This window comes from Pithys albifrons, chromosome 2 (assembly GCF_047495875.1).
Source record: "Pithys albifrons albifrons isolate INPA30051 chromosome 2, PitAlb_v1, whole genome shotgun sequence".
Lineage (NCBI taxonomy): Eukaryota > Metazoa > Chordata > Aves > Passeriformes > Thamnophilidae > Pithys > Pithys albifrons.
In genome coordinates, this window is record NC_092459.1 from 18,271,293 (window position 1) to 18,294,337 (window position 23,045).

General features: G+C 41.7%; 1 protein-coding gene across 1 annotated transcript; it reads left to right on the forward strand.

The window, feature by feature from the left end:
• Window positions 1-8,476: 8,476 nt before the first annotated feature.
• Window positions 8,477-16,569, forward strand: FAM110C (family with sequence similarity 110 member C). Its single transcript, XM_071548421.1, has 2 exons — window positions 8,477-9,803; window positions 13,038-16,569. Exon 1 carries the CDS (start codon window positions 8,666-8,668, stop codon window positions 9,761-9,763), a length of 1,098 nt encoding a protein of 365 aa, XP_071404522.1. The 5' UTR covers window positions 8,477-8,665; the 3' UTR covers window positions 9,764-9,803; window positions 13,038-16,569.
• Window positions 16,570-23,045: the final 6,476 nt, after the last annotated feature.

The window sequence follows — 23,045 nt, forward strand, 5'->3', positions numbered from 1 at the left end:
ATAACTGTGCAATCATGTCCAGAGCAGCTGTTGCAACACCAACACGATAAAATCTTACTGAATCTGTAATTTTGTTTAATGTAGCTGTTGCAACATAAACCTAATGAGGCCTGAATACTGGGGCTTATGTTTATTTGTTTTGTATAGCTTTGGAATGGATATAATTATACCAAACAGCTAAGCTATTTTATTTTCTTTATCCAAGAAGTTATTTAATCTTCAGAGTCCATCAGATTAGAAGAAATCTTTTTTCAAGATAAATTAATATAAATCAAGAATGTGTAATCAGGTCATCTCAAGGGTATTGTGAATGCTCTTTGCTGTTCAGTAGAGCACAGGAGATATTGGGGTGATTTTAGAAGGACTCAGAACAAGTTCTGATTTCATTATGGAAACAACTGTCAGAGAACCGACTTACAGCACAGTTGTTACCCATCTTAGCCAAAACAGAACTCTGTAATGTAACAGAATCTTACTCATCTCCCTAAATGAAAGCTGAGAATTATCAAATAGACTCAGTTCAACTCAGAATAAACATACGTATAGAATTGTTGCATGTCATGGTGAATATCTAGAGAAGGTCCAACTGACAATTAATTAAATTTATACTGAGGACTCAGAATTGCATCTATAAGCTCAGATTTATTCTCTGGCCTCAAGATAAAATCAGACATGATTTGACCACATCTACACTATTTAACTCACTTGTTAGCCAAATAAAATAGCTGGCAATAGCCAATAGCCTGTGTTAACTCCTAAAGTCACTCAAAGGAAACACAGCCTATCTATCCCCTTTGTACATACATACAGTGCAGAGTGTAGGAGGCTCCCTTTTAAAATTGGAAGATATTTGCCTTTCATGCCTGAACTGTACAAAAGTCCTTAAGAAAGTGACAGGATAAACCACACACATTCAGAGATATAGTGACTGATGACTTAAATGCAAAGGTTTATCCTTGGCAAGGGAACTGTCTTGATAAATTAGTTCATTTTCCCTTCTAAACTCTGAAAGGAGCTCTTGCATCAGCAAACTGAAAGAGACCTGAAAAGATATAGAAGAAGGCAGCAAACAACCTGCAGTGACAAATGCAAGCACATTTGCCAGTTTTTCTAGAATTGCATATTTCTTGTGCCTAAAAAGTAAAAACCAATCCCTGTTTGGAGTCCTTAGACAGTCTGTACTCCAGCAGTCTCCTTTAACTATCACAGGCCCATCAAGAATTGAACTAGATCTGCATGCTAAAGGACATGGGAGAGATTCCAAGCTCTGCAAAATCCTAGAAAACCACAAGGTATGCCCACAGGGAGAATTGCTGGCTCCTTCTGTAGAAAGGCAAAATGCAGACCTCATTCATTAGTAACTCTGCTGGAGAGAGCATGCAAGAACTCTTCTAGCCCTAAATTAATATATAGGACATACAAATAAAACATTGCCTTTGGTCAGGTTCTTCACAGATTTCATAAAGAAAGAGGCTAAAATTTGCAACCACTGATAAGAAAAATTTAGTGATTGATTGTCGGTGAATGGTTAAGCTCCAGAGACTGGAGCGTGGGTCTTCAGCTCCGAGAGGCACTACGGCCAAAGGCTTAAAGTGATATGAGCTCTTTTAGCCTGCCTCTCAAAGCCCAGGGTGGCTCCTCCTGCACCCAGCCCAGCCCAGCTCCCCAAGGAAGAACCACACTTGAGGCCAGGGTGCCCGGCTTATAAAGGGGTCAAGGGAGGATTCCAGAACATGGGAGGAGAAAGGGGAGGGATGAAGCATCCCATTGGTCCAAGCATAAGTGGGGGGGGGGGGCGGGGGGGGGGAGGTGGGAGGCGGGAGGTGGGGGGGCGGTAGGCGGGAGGCGGGGGGCGGGGGAACAAGGAAAGGAACAGGGGATGCGAACATGGCCATATATGGAACTGTGGTGCATTGCACTAAACTGAGGCCAATCAGGGAAGGGTTGGCGGGAAAATCCTAGGGGTTTGTGGGAAGAAGAACTTGGATAGGAACAACTATAGGGGAAATATAATGGGTAGACATGTTAACAATACAACTTATTAAACAGGGGAAACATTCAGGCAAGAAGAATGCCAACCGTAGTCCCCGTAAACTCAATGTTAAACGCCAACATTCACAGGACTAGGCTCCCTGACCTTGGCATCCCCATCCATCCATCCTTTGCAATATTTCTGTCACTTCACGAAGTCCAGGACTATCCCAACAATGGATAACTGAATCTTCAGGCAGACTACAAGAAAGCCTTAGGAAGGAAGCATCATGAAGTCATTCAATTTGTTATTAAAACTGTAGACAGAAGATGACAGACTCTGTATGTTACACATATCTACACATTTCAAGTTCTGGTACTGTGCTCAATGGGTGAAATTTGCAGTGTTTTAGTGTTTGACTGACAGATGGATTTCTTTGAACATTAGGAGCTGTGTCCATCATAACTAGTGTTGGATGGATATATTCAGTTACATTTAAAAGGACCTCTATGATGAGCAGTGATTTTTTATGTGTGTTGCCATTTTCCTTGCAACCATCCAGATTTTGAGAAGCTGCACAGCTCAATATACTGCTGGAGATACTGAAAATGCAGAGCATGTCTGCTGCCTTCTCAGAGATCACTATGGTATTTATGGGTCTCTCCCACCAGCACAAGGAAGTAGACCTGTGCTCAGCTCTGGTGGGAAACGCTGCAGTGCCAAAACTCCCATGACCCTTCTCTCAAGGAAAATGTGTCAAAATTTTTGCCTTAATATAAGCATTCTGGGTTTAGTGACTCACCACTTGTTATAAAATATTTAATATACTCTACAGAAAATGGATAAGATCAATAGGTAATGGGACTTCCAGCAGTCAGTGTCTGAGTGAGTCAACACCTGCATAAGCTGGTAGGATGTTCAAATGTCTGGACTGCTCTGAATGTTGTTTCGTTCCTGTGTGCCACTAGGATTTTCAAATATGAATATTATCCTGTTGTTTGATTTCTAAATTTGAGACTGTATCATTGAAAATGAGACTAGGAAAGCTTATAACAGCATGCATGGTTGAAGAGCTGAAGTTTTTAGATATCATATTGTGGTTTGAATGAACATCTCCATTAAATATCTTGACCAGCACTGAAGGTGAGACTTTTTCAACCTTGTTTAAATCCTTCCACTTTGAAAGTTAACTAAAATCCATGCACCTTCTAAGTGCATGGATACTAGGTTATAGAATGAATATCTTCTGCCCAGGACCTTTAGTAAATTTCTAATTAGATAAACAGAATAAAAATGTTTTCAGCAACAGAATCTGAGTGACAATGAACTACAGCACCCAAATTATAACTACTGTGTGGGGAAGCAAGAAATCCAATTTTCAAACTTTGCTCCAAATCTGGGAAGGGAAAATGGTCTCACACACTTCCCAGGTGAGTACCCCAAGTAGTAGGATATAAATTTTTTATAGCAGACAACAGGCAGTCCTCTTTCAGAAGTTCAGTAATCAGTGAGCTTTCATATGCTTCCTAACATGGCCTGTGCACTCTGAGGGAGAACATGGATAGACATGTAACGTCTTGACACAGCAACAGCAAAACCTTTGCACTGATTGTTTTAGGCATCTGCCAGGCAAAAAGACAGCAGAGAGAATTTTGAGGTGACACATATGTGCTGAAAGTTCACTAAAACAACAGGGATCTGTATGGCTTTAAACTCTTTATGAGTTTTAGATTTAGATTAAGTGAAAGAGCTTTTCTATGACCAAAGCTAACCATATATATATTGAGACTAGGCTCAACACTGCCTATAAAATGCATAAGTACTAAGTGGCCTGACCCATCCCTGTGTTGGGTGAAGTGACTGTGTATGAACTTAGTTGTTTGTAAAGCGTTTTGCAACCATCGAGGGAGGCAATTTTAAAACTGCAAGCTATGGCTGTGGAAACATTTATCAAACTCATACACAACAGAAGCAACCATAAGAACCTTTGACTGAGTTTCAAGTTTATTTTAACACACATAACATGCATTCATTCCTAAAGAATTTCAATTCAAAATTCAAAGAATCCCTTTCAGGATCAAGCAGAGTGGTTCTGGGAGTTAACTTACTTGTTTCCTCTAGAGCATCTAGCTGTATTATACTGTGAAAAGTCTGGCTCTTCCCCTTCTTTTATACATTACACAATGAATTTCATCCCTCAGACAACATGAAAAATACATCAGTGTTTTTAAATCAAAATATTCAACTGCAACACTTTAACATACACTTAAATATGTTAGGCATCAAACTTAGGTGGATTTTTTTATTTTTTTACATTAGGTATGTCAGAGGTATATGAAAAAAGGAATTAGTAGGCTCAGATGTTCTGGAGGGACAAAAGGGCATAAATGGGGAAGGCAACATGCTATGGCTTGCACTTTCCCTCTTGTCACTGCCTGGTGTAATGTATGTTGTATTTATTGTCCCTTTCATCTCTTACTCTCACTGTGTTATTTCATCACTTTTCTTTTGCTCTTTGTTCTAATAAGGCTCCCCATATGTTGCCATGAATCACCGTGAAGTAAATTACACAGTCCTGTTGAGATCCATGATGGTTATTCAACCTGGAAAGTGGTACACCTGGGGTTTCCAAATTCTACTAAAACATAAAGGCCACTAATGTCAATTGTGAACAAGCTGGATTGATTTTAGGAGGAAGATGTTTTCTGACTAAGATGCCAAGCTGTTTAATGAAGCAAACAACCCAAAATTACAAGGGTGGGAAAGGATGCTAAGCAATCTGGCAGTGGTGGGAAAGGCTAAAAGAGGACACAGAAGTGACATGAGTCTGCCTCTGCTGTACAGTGCTCAGGCTTAAAGCCTTAAAATTCTGCCTGAAGATGTACAGGCACTCCTATATCGCCTATTATATGAACCCGAGACTGAATCGGGACCCTCACTGATTTCATGTTGAAGGGTCTGAAAGTTTCCCACTGGAGGCAGTTGTTTGGAACCGGTTCATTTCCGCGTTGTGGCTGCTTTACGTCACCAGAATGCAGCAAACAGGACACCCAGTAGCACCAAGCAGTGTGTCACAGCAGGAGGGAACCGCCCTCCGATCGGGGCTGCAACACCTGCACCGGGAGCTGCTGGGGGAGAGAAACCTCAGTCCTGGAACACAGCTGATAAGATGATCTCCAAAACGGGAAGATCCCCCTTCTGTTAGGGCTTGAGCTCTCCCTTCTCTGTCCTCTTTGCCTTTACCTCCCACTGCCACGGCTTTATTTTTGCCCTTTGACCACTATAAATCAAAGGAGTGTCACTGACACTGGCAATGAGGTGGGAACAAGGACAGCAATGACCTAAGCTTCGCACACACTGTACTTTTTGCTTAGTTTCATTGCAGCAACTCTCAGTTTTTGACTTTCCAGTCTCTAGGTGCAGGAAATGGGCCCCAAACACATCTCTTATTAATACAGGGCAAGAAATGGTTTGCCTTACCTCACATACAATTCAACTGCTTTGTGTTTAGCGATCACTTTAAATGCCAGCTGACTCAAAGGTGTTTTGAAAGACTCCCTTTCTTGTGAAAACTCATGGTGTCAGTTAAGGCTTAGTGTGCACAGGACTTGCTCCTCTTACCTTTGCTTAATGCATCGATGCCAGAGAGAACTTCATGACAGCTGACAGACTGAGGGATTGGTGCTGCTGCACCGTTTTTATCTCCATTTTATTGCCTGCAAGCCTGTGCTGGGACAGGGGCAAAGGTGGTTTGCTTGGGGCTCTCATAATACACTCTTTCTCTCTGCTTTTCAAAAAGAGGAAATGCAATGGCTCTCTCTTCTTTGAACATTGTAAGAGTATATCCATAAATATGAGCTAATTCCAAGAGATAGAAATATAAATATTTCAAATCATAGAATCATATTTTAACCTAAAATGCATTTAAGTTTTAAAATACATGACCTAAATATATTTAAAGTATCACATAACTGAGCAGGTGCTATACTGGCATACCTTATTAAAGGAGACAGAGTTATAAAATTTTGTTGCTCACAGTGTTTCCTCACCCTGGGAAAACTCTTCTCCCACTTAAAAGTTGTCGTCATCACCCAGGATTCTCAAGAAAAAGTACCTCACACATCAGGAAAGGCAGCTGAAAATTGCTGTTGCAATTTTTCATGAGAAATTTCTTGTGACATGCACTTTGTGGCAAATCAAAACTCATGTCTTCCTTTGTCAGCGAGAAGGGGATGAAACAGGCTGAAAATGCAAATTGTTTTAACAAAATTATCCAGGTTCATCTTTCAGGCATACATTCAAAACCAAGGACATTTTAAGAGAAAGGAAAATGTCTCAGCATTTTTAAATATTTTAAACCTTCTTTTTCATCCAAAAAAAGATTTTCAATTTTTTTTTTATATCAACTCTAAACACAAATCTATTGTCCACAGAGAAAAAATATAGAGTATCTGCTTTAGCTAGTGGCTCTTGCATCTGGCAAGGAGTGAATAAACAGCTTTGATAAAGAAATTAATTGGAGTTGTTTAATAAGAAAATGCCTATTGATAATCGTGTGTGTTCATGTTTCTCATTATTATAAATGAATGTAAACAAATTATTTTTCTGGTAAGTTCTTAAAGCTCAGAGATACAAGGCACTAGAAACTAGAACACACAAATTAAAATTCATAGGGAAATGTGAACATGTGTTGTTACATCATGCAGCGACACAGAGCTCCAATTTAAAGGTCGAAGGAAAAAAATTAAGACAGATTTGTCAATATGGGAATGAAACTTTAATATTGTTACTAAACTCATCACATCTATCAGCTTATTGCTCAGATTCACTGTCAGAAGACATTAGTCTTCTCTATATGCCCAGCACCCCATGAAGTATTTAAATATGTAATGATATTAACTACACTCTTACACATCTGTGTATGAACTGCTTTAACAGGAAAGTGCTCCCTAGTAATTAACTGTGCTTAAACTTTTATTATCTCTCAGTTTTTGAGAATACTACTTTTTAGGCAAGTGAACCTGTGAATTAAAAGAAAGTTCTTTCTCAGAAAACAAAACAAAACAAAAAACCCAACCCCCCACCTATTCTACATGATCACAAGAATTTAACTCTAAGTGATCTCAATGTCACCAGTTTCAGTTCTGATTCAGGCAAGCATCCTTTCTGGGATCCTTACTGTGAACAGATAGTCTTATGTGTTATGGGGCTTTTGGAGTTGACCTACAAAGATGTACAATTAAGGGGAAAACCAGCAGTAGAACCATGTTCAAAAGAGACTATTTATGTTTTGTGTGTTTCTGTGGTCTTCACTGAAGAGCTAGCCCAAATTCTGAATTCAGGATTGCTCTTAACCCTTCCCTTGCCACAGTGAGAACCTTGCTGGTAGAAAAGTAGTATACCCTGAAAATTCATAATGAGGAAAGAGAGGCCCATAGCTCATATCTCCCTTTGTAAACGTTTTTGCTACAGTTTAGTGATTATAGAGATCAAGTATGAATCAATCACCACAAAAGCATTCTGATATTATAATCCCCCAGAAGTAGCAGACGAACTAAAACAAGCCAAAGCAAAACAACAAAAATATGCATAAAAAACCTTACAGATATAATCTGGCTTTTGCTTTCTATGTAAGAAAAGTTATCTATAATTCAGTTATTATTGACCTCAGAGGGGGTGCATCTCACATGTGATCATGAGTTAAAAGTTGGACTGCCCCAGGTGGTTATCTACGACTTATGCAATCTTCAGGTGTTTACATTACAGCCAATGTCTCTGTCTGTTCTGTCTCTTCAGAACTGCCAGCCCTAGATGAGAATTCTGTCCCTTTTGAAGTTTGTCCTCTGTTTCTGAAGGATAAAGGTTTATAACACACAATTCAGATTTGTGCCATTCCACGGCACTTGACACGTGCACAGCCGCAGCACAGCTGTGGGCCACGGGCAAATGTCTCCCTGCTGCTGCCGATGACCCGGGAAGGACAGGATGCTGCTAACACAGCTGGAGGCACAGCTGGAGGCACATCTGTGCTGCCCACCCGGCGTGCCCGGACCCTGCTCCGCCGCTGGGCGCCGGCAGTCCGAGCCCCGTCGTTTCCAAACCATTCCAATGGCAAGAATGCCTTTGAGCTCAGCACCCGGCACGGCCGCCAGTTAAACCGGCGCGGGGGGCACTGAAACGTGCGAAAGCCGCGAAGGGAGCGGTGCAAGGTGTCGCTCCCCCACGGGAAGTTCCGCTGGGGTCTGCGGGTCAGGCCCTAAAGCAGCGTCCTGTCCTCCGGAGGCGGCCCGAGAGAGGCTGTTCTGAGGGGAGCAAACCCTCGGAGTGCCCAGGAGTCGGTGCCGACCTCACCGCAGCGTTATGCCCCTGGAGCTCCGGCCACCCCCGTGCCGCGTGAGGTGGCGGGGGCCGGGCCGCTGCCTCCACCAGGGCGGCTCCCTCCCTCCTCCCTGCCTTCCTCCCGGCCGGGATTGGCTGTCCCCGGCCGGCGGGGCGGGCGGGAGGCGCGGACGGGACTCCCGGCGCCCCGACGGCGCGGCTGAGCTGGAGCTCGGCCCTCGGAGCTACCGTCTCCGCGCAGGGGGTGCTCTCACCGCTTTCTGTGTTTTTCTCTTTTCTTTTTTTCTTTTTTCTTTTCTTTTTTTTTCCCTTCCCTCCTGGGACGGAAGCAGGATCCGCGTCTCTGAAACTGCTATGCCAGCTGAACTCTCCCGGGCCGTGGGAATGCACGCCATCTCCGACCTCCACTCCTCCCTGCCCCTGCGGCTCCTCAACAAGGGGCCCGAGTACCTCCGCAGGCAGATGGAGGCCGGCAACCCGGGCAGGAAAAGTGCCGTGGAGAGACTGGCCGCCGATAAGGCCAAGTACGTTAAGAGCCAGCAGGTCATCAGCACCAGGCAGGAGCCCGTCATCTCGCTCAGCTCAGCCTCGGAGAGCAGCAGCGAGACCTGCTCGGTGGAGAGCAAAGCTGTCAGCAGGGACTTGGGCAGAGGGAAGGGGACGAAGCCCCTGGAACTGGCCAAGGCAGCGTACTCCTGCCGCGCCCCCCTGCAGCACGGCCCCCCCATTGCCAGGCGCGGCACCCACAAGAGGCAGATGCGGCCGGATTCCCTGGTGATTTACCGTCAGAAATGTGAGTTTGGCAGAGGTCAAAGCCAGGACAGCTCACGGGGGAACTTGGTGAGGAGAATTTTCCAGGGGTCCATAAAGGAGAAGCAGTTGGCTTCCCCAGAGTTGCCCAGAGTCATGGAGGACACTGCAGCCACCGAGAGCAACGAGTCTGTCTCAGGAAAAGATGATGACCATGAGCCAAGCGACCATGCAGTGGAGCAAACTGTCCCTGTGAGCACCAAAGGCCCAGGGGTATGTACACAAGAGGATGGGACACCCTCAAAACTGAGTATACCTCCTGAAGAGGTCAAGGAGGTGAAGAGGAGAGGTCTCCATCGCTCCCAGTCGGATATCAGCTCTCGCTACTCCAAGTCCTTTGCTGAGTTTGATACGTTTTTCAAGTACTGTGGCCTGGAGCAGGAGGTAATTGAGGATCTTGGAAGAGAGAACTTCTCCGTGGTGTCTGACAATGTCTCCTTCAAGATCCGCAGCATCAGTGTGGCAACATCTGAGAGTGACTTCACGAGGCACAGTGGGGATGAGGGGCTGCTGGAGGATGAACTCACAGAGCAGGTCCCCAGCAGCACCTCTGTCATTGAGCGCAACGCTCGGATAATCAAATGGTTGTACACATGTAAGAAAGCCAAGGAGAATAACAAGGTGATCCAGGAACTGGCATGATGGCTTCTTTCAGCGTGCATTGCAGCCTGGTGAATTCAAGGTGTGTGCAAAGCCTCGCCCTGGCGATTCCTGTGTTTCTCTTTCCTCTTTAGCGAGTAGTTGGCTTTTCTTGGTTTATATTATCTTTTCATGAAGGGCTGAAGGAAATTTTTCTTTACCATGTATTACAAGTATGGTTTTTTTGCAAAGCAGAAATCCATGTTATTAAAAAAGCCAAAATAAAAACAAATAAATGCTTGCAGCTTGCCAGGTGTAGGTCAGACCCCCCACATGAAATTAAAGAGTCAGTGTCTATGAAGGATGTCTGTACTTTGCAGATTCCTGCTTTGCAAATAGCTTGTTTTCTCTATTTTCTGCTGTATTAAATGCTAGGGAAAAAACCCAAACCCAAACCAAAATAAAACCCAAAACAACTTAGAAAAGTATTCAGCTCTTTGCTTTGATAAGAGACTGAACTGAAACTGTTACTAATTAGGAGTATACTGTATTTATACTATTCTGCTAAAACTATTACTCATTAGGAGTACACTATATTTATACCACGCTGCACTGTTTTCCCCTCCTTGCTTTCCTTCCCCTCTCTCTGTTCCCTTTCCCATAGGCATCCCCAGGTATCAGGAAAACAAAACTGGGTCGATGCTCTTGCTAGCAATCTTATGTCCTCTACAGCTTTCTGTTGTTCCAGGTGACCCCCTAACATTTCACAGGCTTTGGGTTTTCCTCTACTTTGGGTTTTGCCGTGTAGTTTGGCTTTGGTAGCTGGGAATGGGTTGTGTGGTTCGCCTTGGTCAGAGGGGTACTTCACTATTTAAACTAAAGATAACTAATACAAGTGTGTGGACCTAGACTTGGAAATCAATTACTTCACAGAAAGAAGCAGAACAAATTTAGCCCTGCTAAAAGCCTATATCCTGGTTTTCATAAAAGTGGTGTTTGTTTTGCATATGATCTCCTGAAAAAATAACTATATTCATGGAGTGTTTGGTATTGATCTAGGAGATAACAGTTTTTCTCCTTCCAGTACATAATGCCCTTAGGACAAGTACCACAGCTTAGTGTGGTATTTAAAAATTGCATGAATAGGTCTTGATATGAAGGATTACATGTATATTTTCTGACAGTTTGTAATTGGTGCGTGAGAAGGACATCACTTGGTGTAGATACAGCTGTTGATAAAGCATATGGGCCTTATGAATGTAGAGAATTGTAGTGCTTGAGCCTCTTTCCTACATGGATGTGGAGCTGTCACTGCTGATTCCTTTAATCCATATAATAAAAAAATCCATTTACTTCCTTGAAATTAATTTTAATTATGTGAAATTTGGTTCACCTTTAGAATAGAATTTTTCTCAAAAGCCTATTTTCTTCCTGCAAGAGGAGGAAGAGGGGCTGAGAGCCATTTTCGCACAGCCTTTTCGAGCCCTTGGAGATAAGAATGCTTGTCAGGTGTCTGGCTGACAAGTTGAAGAAGTGTTGTTATGTAACAGATCCTTTCCCAAATAACCTTAGAGAGAAGAAAGGGCTCTCCTGAGCTAATCGCTTCTCCTTGCTCATCCTGTGCAATAGGCCATGGAGATATACAAAACAAAATGAGGAAGGTGGTCGTTTTGTGAAGTTCCTTGCAGCTTCCAACCTTGGTTAACACAGAGGATGGGAGGAACATTCCAGCAAGCATGAACCACACAAGAAAAACAAACAAATAAAAGCCTGCTCCTGAATGACCCTGCTGGGTTCAGGGTCTCAGGCCAGAAGGCTACAGAGGGAGCAATTGGCCCTTTCTCCATCTATTTTCTCAGTGCTAAGCATGTCCAACTCTGCAGCTGAGGCAGGAGATGCTAGTGAGCACCCCAGGGAACTTGGCAGTCTTCAGAGGAGGTGCTACACCAGGGCAAAGGCAAGGGCAGGAGGGGGGAGGTGCTTTTTCAGGGGCTGAACCAGTGTAACCTCACATGGGCTTGGTCAGTGACTTTTTGGTTTTAACATATAACATAAAATGGTACTTCATAGCATGTAGCCTAACAGGCTGGTGCAAAGATCTCTGTGAAGTAAACAGCAAGTTTATTCAAGTCAGTCTATAGTCATTCTGCAATAACTTTAATACATAGAACAAGGGAGAACGTCACGTTTGTAGCTATTTCCTTTGGCACCAACATTTTTGATAGCCTAAGAAGCACTGATTCATAGGGTCCTTATTATAAACCAAATTTTAAGGATACTAGGGCTGATTTACAGCTGACAGATCTCAGCAGTAGGGTAATTTCTGAAAACTTGAGAACGTACTTATCATTTAGGCCACAGAAGCAGGAAGTTCAGAAAGGTCAGCTGAAACTACCTGTACACAACACCCAGAATAAAGGACAAGGGCCATCAAGAGTAACCATAAGTTAAATGTTACACTTACTGGGCAGATTGTAAGGAAAGAGTTTTTATCACCACATGATTGCAAGATAAATCTTTTAGTTCTGATCAAAATTTTCTTTCAGTCGTACACTTTCTTTGACAATGCAGCATCAAGTTGTATATCCATGTTTTCACAATATTCAAGTATTTGGTTCTGTTTAGTTTGCTTACTGCAGTAGACTCCTGTGCTGCACTGGGGAGCAATGTGCTCTTCCTGGGTCTCCCAAGAACATCCTCAAAAGTTCCTTGTTTTATACAGAGGCTTGAAAATTGTTGCATCTTCTTTGGATAATAAGGCTGGAACCCGTTTTCTGAAATCCCAACATTCATTATGTATAAGACACCTTTCAAGAACTGCAGGGCTTTTATGGACCAGTGATCATTCCATTCATATTTTATGTTTCCGTTAATTTGTCATGAGCTCTCCAGGACCAGGTGGAGCACCATGTAAATAAAAAGGCTATTTGAAGGGTCAGGTTCCTTAACATGTTTCATCAGAATGATGATTGCAGAATCTGTGGGTTGTGAGCTTCAGAAAACAGGTTTTCAGCAAGATGGGCATTGCTGTCCCGTGGTAGGACACTGCTAGATTCACCTCTGCAGTTCAGCTCCTCTTACTGTCAGTCCTGCTTGATTCTAAGAAGGAAGGAAGGCTCACTCTGCATCCTCCTTCCTGAGCTGAAGCAAGATAATTCAGCCTCAAGTTTCAGCATCCTTCTTAAACAGATGGGCATTATTCAAGTGGAAATCTCCTAGGAGGGGAATTACTATGTTGGCAATAGCCATAAGCAGCTGAATAAAAGCTTTAGAGTATCCCCTTATGCTTGTCTGATGTAGTAAATAAGAAATGATATTTGTTTTCTTCTTTCTTCAGAATTCTTGACTTGGAAGTTGAACAAAACCAGACACAGGAAGAAACTCTTCCCTCATCTGGCTTAAGGCTAGTTTGTCCAAGTTTAGTATTTTATTGTTGCCTCCTACCCTTGCACCCATCCCCTGGAAGCCTCACTCTTGTCAAGCCCAAGGATGTCCATGACTGCAATGACAAGTGGAGATTGTGAACTGTGCCCCAGCAAGACAGTGGGAAATGAAAGCCCCTGGGAAAGCAAAGCATGGCTGCAGCTGCCATCCACAATAACATTCAACATGAGCTCACTGCCTCAGGATGCCAGTCCAGGTTGTGACAGAAGGTCTGTTTTGTGCACCCATCTCTTTCCAGCAATGAATTTGATGACAGGGATGGGCGGAGAAAGTGGGAATGAAGTGGCAATGACCTCTGGGTCAGGCATTTCCTTACAGACAGACTCCACCTGCATGTTCAAAGTCTCTGTCTTACCAGGACTGTATGACCAGGGCTCATCCTGAAATCATTCCACGTCATTTACTTGACTGGTGAGGACTAACTGTGGCAGCTTTATCTGGGGTACTTGGCAAACATACTGTAAGCTAAATCCCTTCCAAACCTCTCTTTCTCTGAGAGTATCAAACCAAGTTGGTGTACTTTGTATCCGTCTAGTTTTCTCTTGCTAGTTTGTCACACAGCTTGCTCAGCCATTGGAGAAGAATAGCCCAAAATACTTCCAGGAGCACGGTTCCAAAAAAAAACAGGTATTGAGGGAGGGTTATGCATTGTTTCTGCTTGCAGAACACAATTTGTTTGCAGTGCACCCCCAGCTCTGACATTGCAAACATTTCAAGGTTTGGCAGCTTGTGGTTTAACACCTTTAATTTTATGCACGGTGGGTGGGCAGGTGGCTTACAGAATCATGTTAGGAGTCTGTATCCCAGGCTGTGTAAAGCCACGCTTCCCTAGCATGGGTCTGCAGTAGGGCTGTGCAAGTGGCATCCCTGTGCTGCAAGGCCAAAAGGCATATTAGGGCACAGCCAGGCCAGGAAACAGCCAGGCCAGGAAACAGCCAGGCTAGTCCTGATGACACCCAGTGTAGACAGCACCTTACTCAGTATCATCAGTAAAATGCTTCATTTGGGCTGGCTGAGCCAAACGTGTTTTAAAAGCTGATACTTTGGATCATAAGTGTAGTGAATGAGGCCTTTGCAATAACTCACGGAATTTGCTGGCTGTGCCTCAAACAGCCTAATCCGTCATTGCTTGCTGTACAATATCTTGCACCAAAGTATTTCTATGTGGATGTTAGAAAGCACAAAACACTGCAAAAAAAAAAAACCTCAAAGCCAAAGCTAGTTTCCCTTTCATTTGTATGGATACCCATTTGTGATAACTGCCCCACTGGCATAATGGGGACTTGACCTGGGGGTCCTGCAGAGATTAAAAGTTTGCATTGTGTTACCATGGATATAGAAGAGTTGCCCTTGAAGAGCTCATCGAGAGACTTAGTTGACATCAGCTAAATATCATCTGAGTTTCATTTCCATGTTTAAAATGTGCTTGTCAGTCTCTGGATGGTTGGTTCTCAATTATAGCAACAGTCTGGAAATGCAAGGTGTTTGTCTTCTGTTTTCTGGTATTACATACTAAGGTCTACATGTCTGAAGTTCTTGAGATAACTAGATAACAATTCCAGATAAAATAATTGTTGAACCCACTTGTTAGTTGGGATAAAACTAAATAGTTTGTATGAGTGAGCTCCTGCAGATTTAGAGGGAGAGTACAGACAGATATTTTCTTAAATAATGAAATTTCCATGTCTATTTGTTACATTATTATGAAAGGATGATTCTCAGAATGCTCCAAGATGCTGCTAATATTTATCCACTTAAGGTGTAGGTTTTTAAGGGATGAATCTAGATTTGTTAGTCAGGAACATGACCTGACATATCTGTTCTGTTCACTCTCTCAAGGTGCTGTACCACATACGTATTTATACATAGTTGTCAGAGCTAAGGATTGCTTTACTTTTCAAAGATGAATGACTGTAGACAGTTCAGAGTGCAGCAAAAATCTTTTGCATTGCCATTCAGTGCCCCACCACAGAAGAGAATTATTTTGTTTTGTTTCCAAGGAAATTTTTGGTTTCATTTTCAAACTTGTTTGTTTTTGCTCTTTCAGTTGAGCAGCTCTCAAAAGTTAAGATGAAATATGTATTGCTCTTGAGTTTTCAATGTTAGGAAGGAATATGTTTAATTTGCTTGAAAATACTGAACATCAGCCTTTCTCAAAACCAGTGAAGGTTTTATGGCAGAAGTTAGTGAAATCAGAACTGGCCCCATTCTGAATATTTTTTAATCCCCTTTTTTGTCTTTGTGAATAGTTTGGTGGGGTTGGGGTGACTTTCCACACTGATATGTGGCAAAACTTCTGTCTTTGTTCAAGCTTTACAGGAATTCCAAGATCTTACAGGTATCATTTACTTCAGATATGGACCTATCTAAGATCTTTTCCTAAAAATCTACAGATGTTCTTTATTTAATAATACCTCTGGGGAAGCTAATAATTTACATTTCCCAGTATGTCAGAACAACAGTAGATGACAATCTTTCTTTCTCCACACATCCTGGGAATGGGTAATTCAGTGCTTTTTCCAAATGGTGGGAGCTCTGGTCTTCATTCAGCTCCTGTTACTGTTACATGTACAGGCTTTTCTTCTGCTGGGTTTTTCAGGTGTATCCCTCAAAATGAGAAAAACTTGCTAATGTTAGTCAATCCTTATCTTTTTCTCAAAAAAAAAAAATCTCCAGGTTTGTTGTTGGTTGGTTGGTTGGTTGGTTTTGTTTTTTGTTTTGTTTTGTTTTTTCTTTATTATTACAAAAGACCCACTTTGGAAAGGGTGGGATTTTTGAGCTTTAGTGGTAAGGTGTGGTAAAGTGGGCCACTGCAGTCTGAACAGAAGTTTTAGCAGCAGAGTTGTTTTCCAGTTTTCTGGGAGCCTAAACTGGGGCTGAGGACAAAGGCAAGTCATAAGTTGAATGATTTTGTTTGACTAGAACTATGTAAACAAAAATAGTCAAATGGTGTGCAAGTGTACAGAGCCAACTGCTGTTTACACCCAAGTGTTTCAAGGTGCTCCGGTGCTGTGACAAGGAGCAATGTCCACAGCTGTACAATAACAGGAGAGAGGTACAAAGTCTGGGGTTTATGGCTGGAAGCAAGTATTTGCAATCATGTAACGACTGGAATTTTGCAATATACTGTAAATATTACTGTACAGAAATCTATATGTAAGAAACACAGATTGTTCTATAATATGTATATTAGTTTTCTAAGGGATAAAAGTCTTCATGTTTTGTGAAATTGGTCAAGCTCTACATTGGTGAGGATTAAGCAGAAACTTCCTTCTGGGAGCAAGTTGTCTTGTCATTGCCTCCCATAGAGTTTCTTGGATCTGGTCACATTTGGTATGGATGTTTCTTCCTTGCTATGTTTATATTTCTATGAAAAAAACCCTGTGTGCTACTGAATGCATACAAATAAAACTGCCACTCTGAAAGTTAATGTTTGGGTTTTTTTAAAGTATGTTTTTACTTTGCTGTCTGTATTAAGGTACTATTATTTTAAAGCTGGAATCCCATTAGGGAATTGATTCCTCTGTGAGTGAGTCTGATACTGGTATATGAACATCTGAAAGTGCAATGCTTCCCTGGGCCGTGTCCAGACCCCTGGCTGAGAGTTTAGGCAGGGAATCTCACAAGGAGATGGCACAGTAAATATTAGCTCTCGATATCAGTAAATTTGAAATATATGAGGCTAGGACTCTTCTACAATAGTGTAATATTTTTCATTTCAGAATATGGTTGAAAAGATAGAGAGTTGATTTCTGAAGGATGCTATTTTTTTCTGAACTGTAGTATTACGTTTGGTTTTGCTCACTGTCAAAAGCTGCAGTGTGCTGCAGGCAATACCACATTCTTCACAGCCAGTGTCCAAAGTGGCAGCGAGTTTGAGGTTCTGCTTGGAAAAAGTATTATCTCCAGAATCTTATTAACAAGCTGCTGTTTGACTGTTCTTTCCATAGAAGGAATTCAATATATGATGCCAAGTCCCTGTTTATTTATTTTGTGAAGAAAGCAGCAGAAATAATGGTTGCATACAGTGAGGTTTCACCAGAGACCAATGCACTCCAGTTTCACAGTTCTCGTTTTGGAATGGTCTAACCTACTCAGAAATGAGTGTTTCACCAGCAGCATTTGAACACAACTGGAGGCTAAGCTAAACAATGCTGCTGTGCAGATTAGGCTCTTCCACAAAAACCCAAGAGCAACTTTGTCATTGTTGACATGTAACCTTCCTCTCACAAGCCCAGGCTGACCTATGTCAGTGCAAGGTACAAAACAAGTCTGGAAAGCGGTGACAATTTGTGCATCGCCTTTTCTATGGAAGTTAATGTCCCATTAACATAACATAACATGCCTTAGAGAGGAAGGAGCCATCACAATCTGAGTAACCTGTGACTACAGCCCAGCTCTGCATTTAGGAACATCGTTCTTATGTCACTTTCCACATAACACCTTTGTCCCATATTTTATGAAGTCCAGTGGATTTCTTCCAGAAATAAGGTTTTGTGAGCTCCTGTTCTTGGACTGTCTCATACAAGCAACATCTAAAAGTCCACAGTTTAGTGATTCACTGCTTCTCTACTGGTTCATCTCTGGATAATAAGTGTTGGCAAGAAACCAGAAAAAGGCCTTTTCAGGTGTATATGTATTGTAGATGTTGGTGCATTCTGAATACAGAACTGCAAAAGTAGTTACTATCTCCAAGAGCTTTTGCCAAAGAACAGCCTATGTCAACATCAGGCAAACAAGCAAATACAGGATTTGGCTTTACTTTGCAAAGATGCCTTCAGATTTTGAGAAGGTTTAGTGTTTGGGCCATACTTATCTTGGTTTTCTCCTGCAGGACTAGAAGGCACTGTATGAATTCACTTAAGTATAATGTTGCAGAGAGAGGTAGTAGATGCCCCATCTTTGGAAATAAAATGGGTTTAGAAAGGACTACTCTTGTCATTTGCAGGCAACAATGTAACAGCAGCTTAGTCTGTGGAGGTTTCCGTGACAAAAAGTGTTGAGAATTTTGGTCACTTAGACTTGCCAATAAAATTTGGGATATAGCAGAAAAAGAAACAGTACCAGAGAAAAACAACCTCTGCATCAAAGTCAGTTACATATATCCACCTCCAGGAATGAGTCTGGCTACTTAAAGAACATGAAATCCTGTAAAATAAGCTTCTACATTTGTACAGGAGTTGAGTTGCTTCAGTAGTTTTGATTAAAAATATCTAAGAGCTATGATTGTCTGGGTTTCAAACTTTGTGTCCGTTATAAAGAGCTCCACAGGAGTACCAACCTTCATGTTCTTCAGAGGGGTAGCAAGAACCAGAATATCAATCATCCACAATTGCCCACAAAAACACGAGATTATCGTTCAGGTGGCAATTGACACAGAAGTGCTGAACCAGCCAGCACTGAGATTTAGACTTGCACAAAGAGGCAGGTACAGGTGAGCACGCTGAGGGGAATGCTCCCTTATTCCTTCCTGTTAGCCCAACGTCTTCTTACGTCACTGTTTTTGGTGAGCAGGAAGTCTTAGCCACTTCCTCAGTTATTCATCAGTCTGAGTTGCTCGTCTTACGCCCTCTCTGACAGTCCCTTTCTGTGTTTACATTTCCAGTGAACTCATTCGTGTGCTAATCATTGCACAAGGCACTATTGTCCTCACCTCATTTTTGTAATCTTTTTCTCTGAATAATGCTTCCACTTATGTTTTACATCCTTCTGCTCAATCTTTTTCTGTCTCTATGCCACAGAAACTAAGACTGATCATCCAAAAAGGTCAAGAAATGAATGTAATGTATATAGATAAGCAGAGGCTTACAAAATCAGAGACCAAGAGTCTAGTCCTTTTTCATGTACATAGCTCTTCTCGCATAACTTAGCATATAATTTTTCATTGTTTTCCTCTTTGATACGTGTTGGTAACATCATCTTTGGCTTGGTTTATGTCTTCTAGATAAGTTTCTCTGAGCTGTGGTGACACCTTGTCTTCAAAGAGCCCTGAGCCCAGCTACTGCAAAATCCAATGCCAAATCACAAGTCTTTCTATGGCTTAGTATACCCTAAACCTTATAGGAAGTTCAATGTGGCTAAATAAGAACACTAAGCCAGTGAAAGCAAATTGGGCAAGCTTTGTAGCAACAGGACTGAAAAAAGAGATGCACCTGAAGTAGCCCTCTGTAGGACCCAGAACAGAGAGGTATCTCTTGAGCTTATTGTAAAGATGCAGTTCGCCACTCATTTCTTCAGAACCAGTTTTCAATCAACATTTATTTCACACCGGAAAATAAGAAGAATTTTATCACATGCAAAAGTCAATTAGTATCCAACGGTGATGTTTGGGTGTCTATTGGGTTCACATGCAAACACAAGCTGAAGTGACTCTCCAGACATCCTAATGGGTTTAAAATGAGCATCTGCAGAGCTGCCTCCATCTGCTGTGACAGCAGTAAGAATAGGTCTCCGTTCTTTCTCCCTGTTGCAGAAAAGCATTCAATTTCTTGATTTTGGTTACTATAAAGAGGCTGAAAATTGTGTTATTTCTGAGAATGGGCCTTCAATGAAACATTCCAGAACAGACTAATAGTCAAGAACCTACAATTTTCCTAGATTTTCATGTAATTTAAATAATTTTATTATCCTACAGTTGTTGAAAGAAAAACCATCTTGTTCCTCCAGAGCATGAGATATTAATAGGTCATCTTATATTGCTCTAAAACCATCTTGGAAACAAAGTAGTGGGATGGTAAAAGGACTTCTCTGCCCTCTGATCATAGTGTTGGAAGTGAGTTAGAAGTGACTCACAAGGATCATCAGGTCCAACTCCTGGCGCAGCATTGGACAACCCCAAGAATCATATCATGTGCCTGAGGGTTTTATCATGCACTATCCAAGACGATAGTTTTCTTCCATGGCCGCTGTGTCTAAAAGCCTCATTTACCTATGCTTGATCTCAAACTGTCACCAAAAAATTCCCCCGATGTTCAAATATTTACAACATAAATCAGTGTGGTTTTTATTATATTAGCATCCTTTTTTACCTGAGGACAGAGAACAATATTAGCAACAGTTCTCACATGTAAAACATTTGTAAAAGTGCTAGAATACATTAAAAAATGAGTCTTCTGATTAAATCACAATACATACGATAATCTGTTCAGATTTGTTGTGGAAAAAATGAATATGATGCAAAAAAAAATGTCCTACAAAATCCAAGGAAACAAGGAAAATAATATGAAGGAATGTTTAACTCCCAAAATTACATGATTTGATGTCATATTTTCTGTCTTTCTCCAGAGTACCTTAACCATATCTAATGGTTCAGCAGAGCTGGCAAGATCTGGAGAGATTGCAGTAAATTGCACAAGTGGTGTTTCCTCATATAACAGAACTCAGATTCTGCCTGCAGTTGGAAGGCACAGGAAACTACTGTTTTAATTAGAAGTATGGATTTAAATCTATTTATATTACTGTAGTTGTATAATGGAATTGATTCAAAGGGGTTGCAAACCTCCATGTGCTTGATTGCCCTTCAGCAGTCCTCTCTCTGTTTAGTTCAAGTCAGCTTGCCACAGGGCTCAGCTGCATAGAAAAAATGAAAATATTTGAAACTGCAACATTCATTTAGCTGAGATGTGGCCATGGAATGAGATCCTGCTATCAAATGCTGCTGAGCTAGTTAACATCCATCACCTGCAAATCTGGCCTCCCAAGATGTGCTGCAGTGCACAATAAAGTCTGGCCACCTGTAGTTCCGCTTCATTGATGTAGCACATCTGGGAATCTTCTCATGTTGATGTCTGTGTGGCAGGAGGTGATGGAGGAATAGGGACTGTTGGGGAAAGAGCCTGCTAGGAAGAAGAGGTGGTTTACTTGGACTCTAAAACCACTCACCAGAGGTCATCCTCTCAACAACAGCTGTCTCTGCTTTAAGGCCCATTCCTACTGCATAAGTAGAATACATACTGGTAAATTAAAGGAAGAGGACAGAGTTTATTTTCCTCTAAATGAATGTTCTGCCATTTCAAATAATCCTGTATTTGTCCTTCTAAATAGATCACAAATATATATTTCCAGTTTGGGACCAGCTTAAAATGATGTAGCTCATTCCTAAATTAAAACAAACACTAACCAAGGACTCCTGTACTTTTTCTCTGTTGATTTTACTCAACATTCTTCCACAAAGATATCTTTTCAAGGTATATATAGGTATATTTCAAATAAAAAAAATTCATAGTTCTATAAAGAGAGTTATGATGCAGATCAAAACCATCCAAATATTTAGAAGTCCAGTTACTAATTGTGAACAAGAAACAGAAGGACACCAATTTTACCCTTAAAATTTTCCTTCAAGCTTGGTTTTCATTGAAGTTCACATTTCAGAAGAGGAGGCAGGAGTGTCACAAGGAATGTACGGTATGTAGGATGTCTGGTCATGGGCAAGTGCTGTGTTTTGCTGTAGGTGTATAGCATGTAGTGTGATAAGGTCCTGGGCATGACTGCAAAACATAAACATTGCCCAGTACAAATATTTCCAATACCAAGAACCCTGTGATGTCCATTTCCCACAGCCTTCCCAGCCTTCCCTAGTGCTTATATTTGTTGCGACTAACCTCAAAGACATAGCTGGAGACAAACCAAAGGTGTCTGCACAGTCAAGATTACACCTTTGCCACTATGATCAATGATGAAATGTAAAGCAAAGACAACAAATTCCACCCAAACAGGAAGTAAACATGGATGGTTCTGAGTGAAATCAAATGGGATGGTGCAATGGAAACATAAAATGTTCAATCATAAGCTGATATATTTCATAGGAAGAAGTGCGCCACATAGCAACAAATTCATCAGAGAAAAGCCTGTGTAGCTGAACAAGGAGGTGAAAATGAAATCAGTTTGAGAAGGATTCTTAAAATATGAGGAATGAGGTGAAGTAGAAAGCTCCCAGACCATGGAAAGAAAATGTAGCTGTGACGTTGGGGTTTTCAGTTGAATAGCGGATGCAGGAAAAATTCATCAGGAATGAAGTGAGAGATCATGTAGATGATTTGGATTACTTATAAATAGTTGGGATAGGTCCACTATTCTGTTTGAGTATGATGAGCTTCTAAGGTACAAGATGTGAGAATCATTTTAATGAAGTCACAGGGACTAGATTCTGGATTTATATAACGTTTTGCTTTCCAGGCTTGAAGATTCTCGCTGTTTTTAACTGAGTAATTAATCGATTATTGGTAGTAGCCCTAGCTAGAAAGAGCCATGTGACACTGCAGTTAAGAAGTGGGGTGCTAAGATATTTGGTCATAGCTTGATCTATTTGAAATAGTGTGGCATTTTAAAAGCACTCACAACCTTTCCAAATCATAATTTTCTCTATCAGAAGTATCTCAGTTTTGCAAACAGATGTGGGTACTAAGAGTTCAGCAACATTACTCAGCTATGGCAGCCAAACCTGCCAGCACTTGTCCTGTGAGCTGCCATGACTGTCCAGGTGTGTGCTCTTACCCCACTCCAAATGGGAGGAGATGCAGCCTAGCCTGTAGGTATTTTACAGCTAAGGCAGTTGCTTTGTTCTGAGGGCAGGCTAGCACAAACAGTGCCTAGTATATCTCACCTAACTGCCTACCCCTTGTAGGTCCCGCTGCAGTCAGTGTGACATTCCGTCTTCTGATGGACCTGGCTATGAGTAATGGATCCCTTCTGGAGCTACGTACAGTTCACTGCTGACTACTGAGGGGGACTAGGTGACTAATTTAGGCTAGACTACTAACCTTTGGCTAGTGAAATTTAGACGAGAGCAAACCCACCCTTGACTGATGTTCATAACCTGTAATGTGTGTGCAGTGTCTGAAGCCATAAAGCTGACTGAGATTTTTAGGGAGGGCCTGCCTCTTTTTTCAGTCCTTTATTGAGA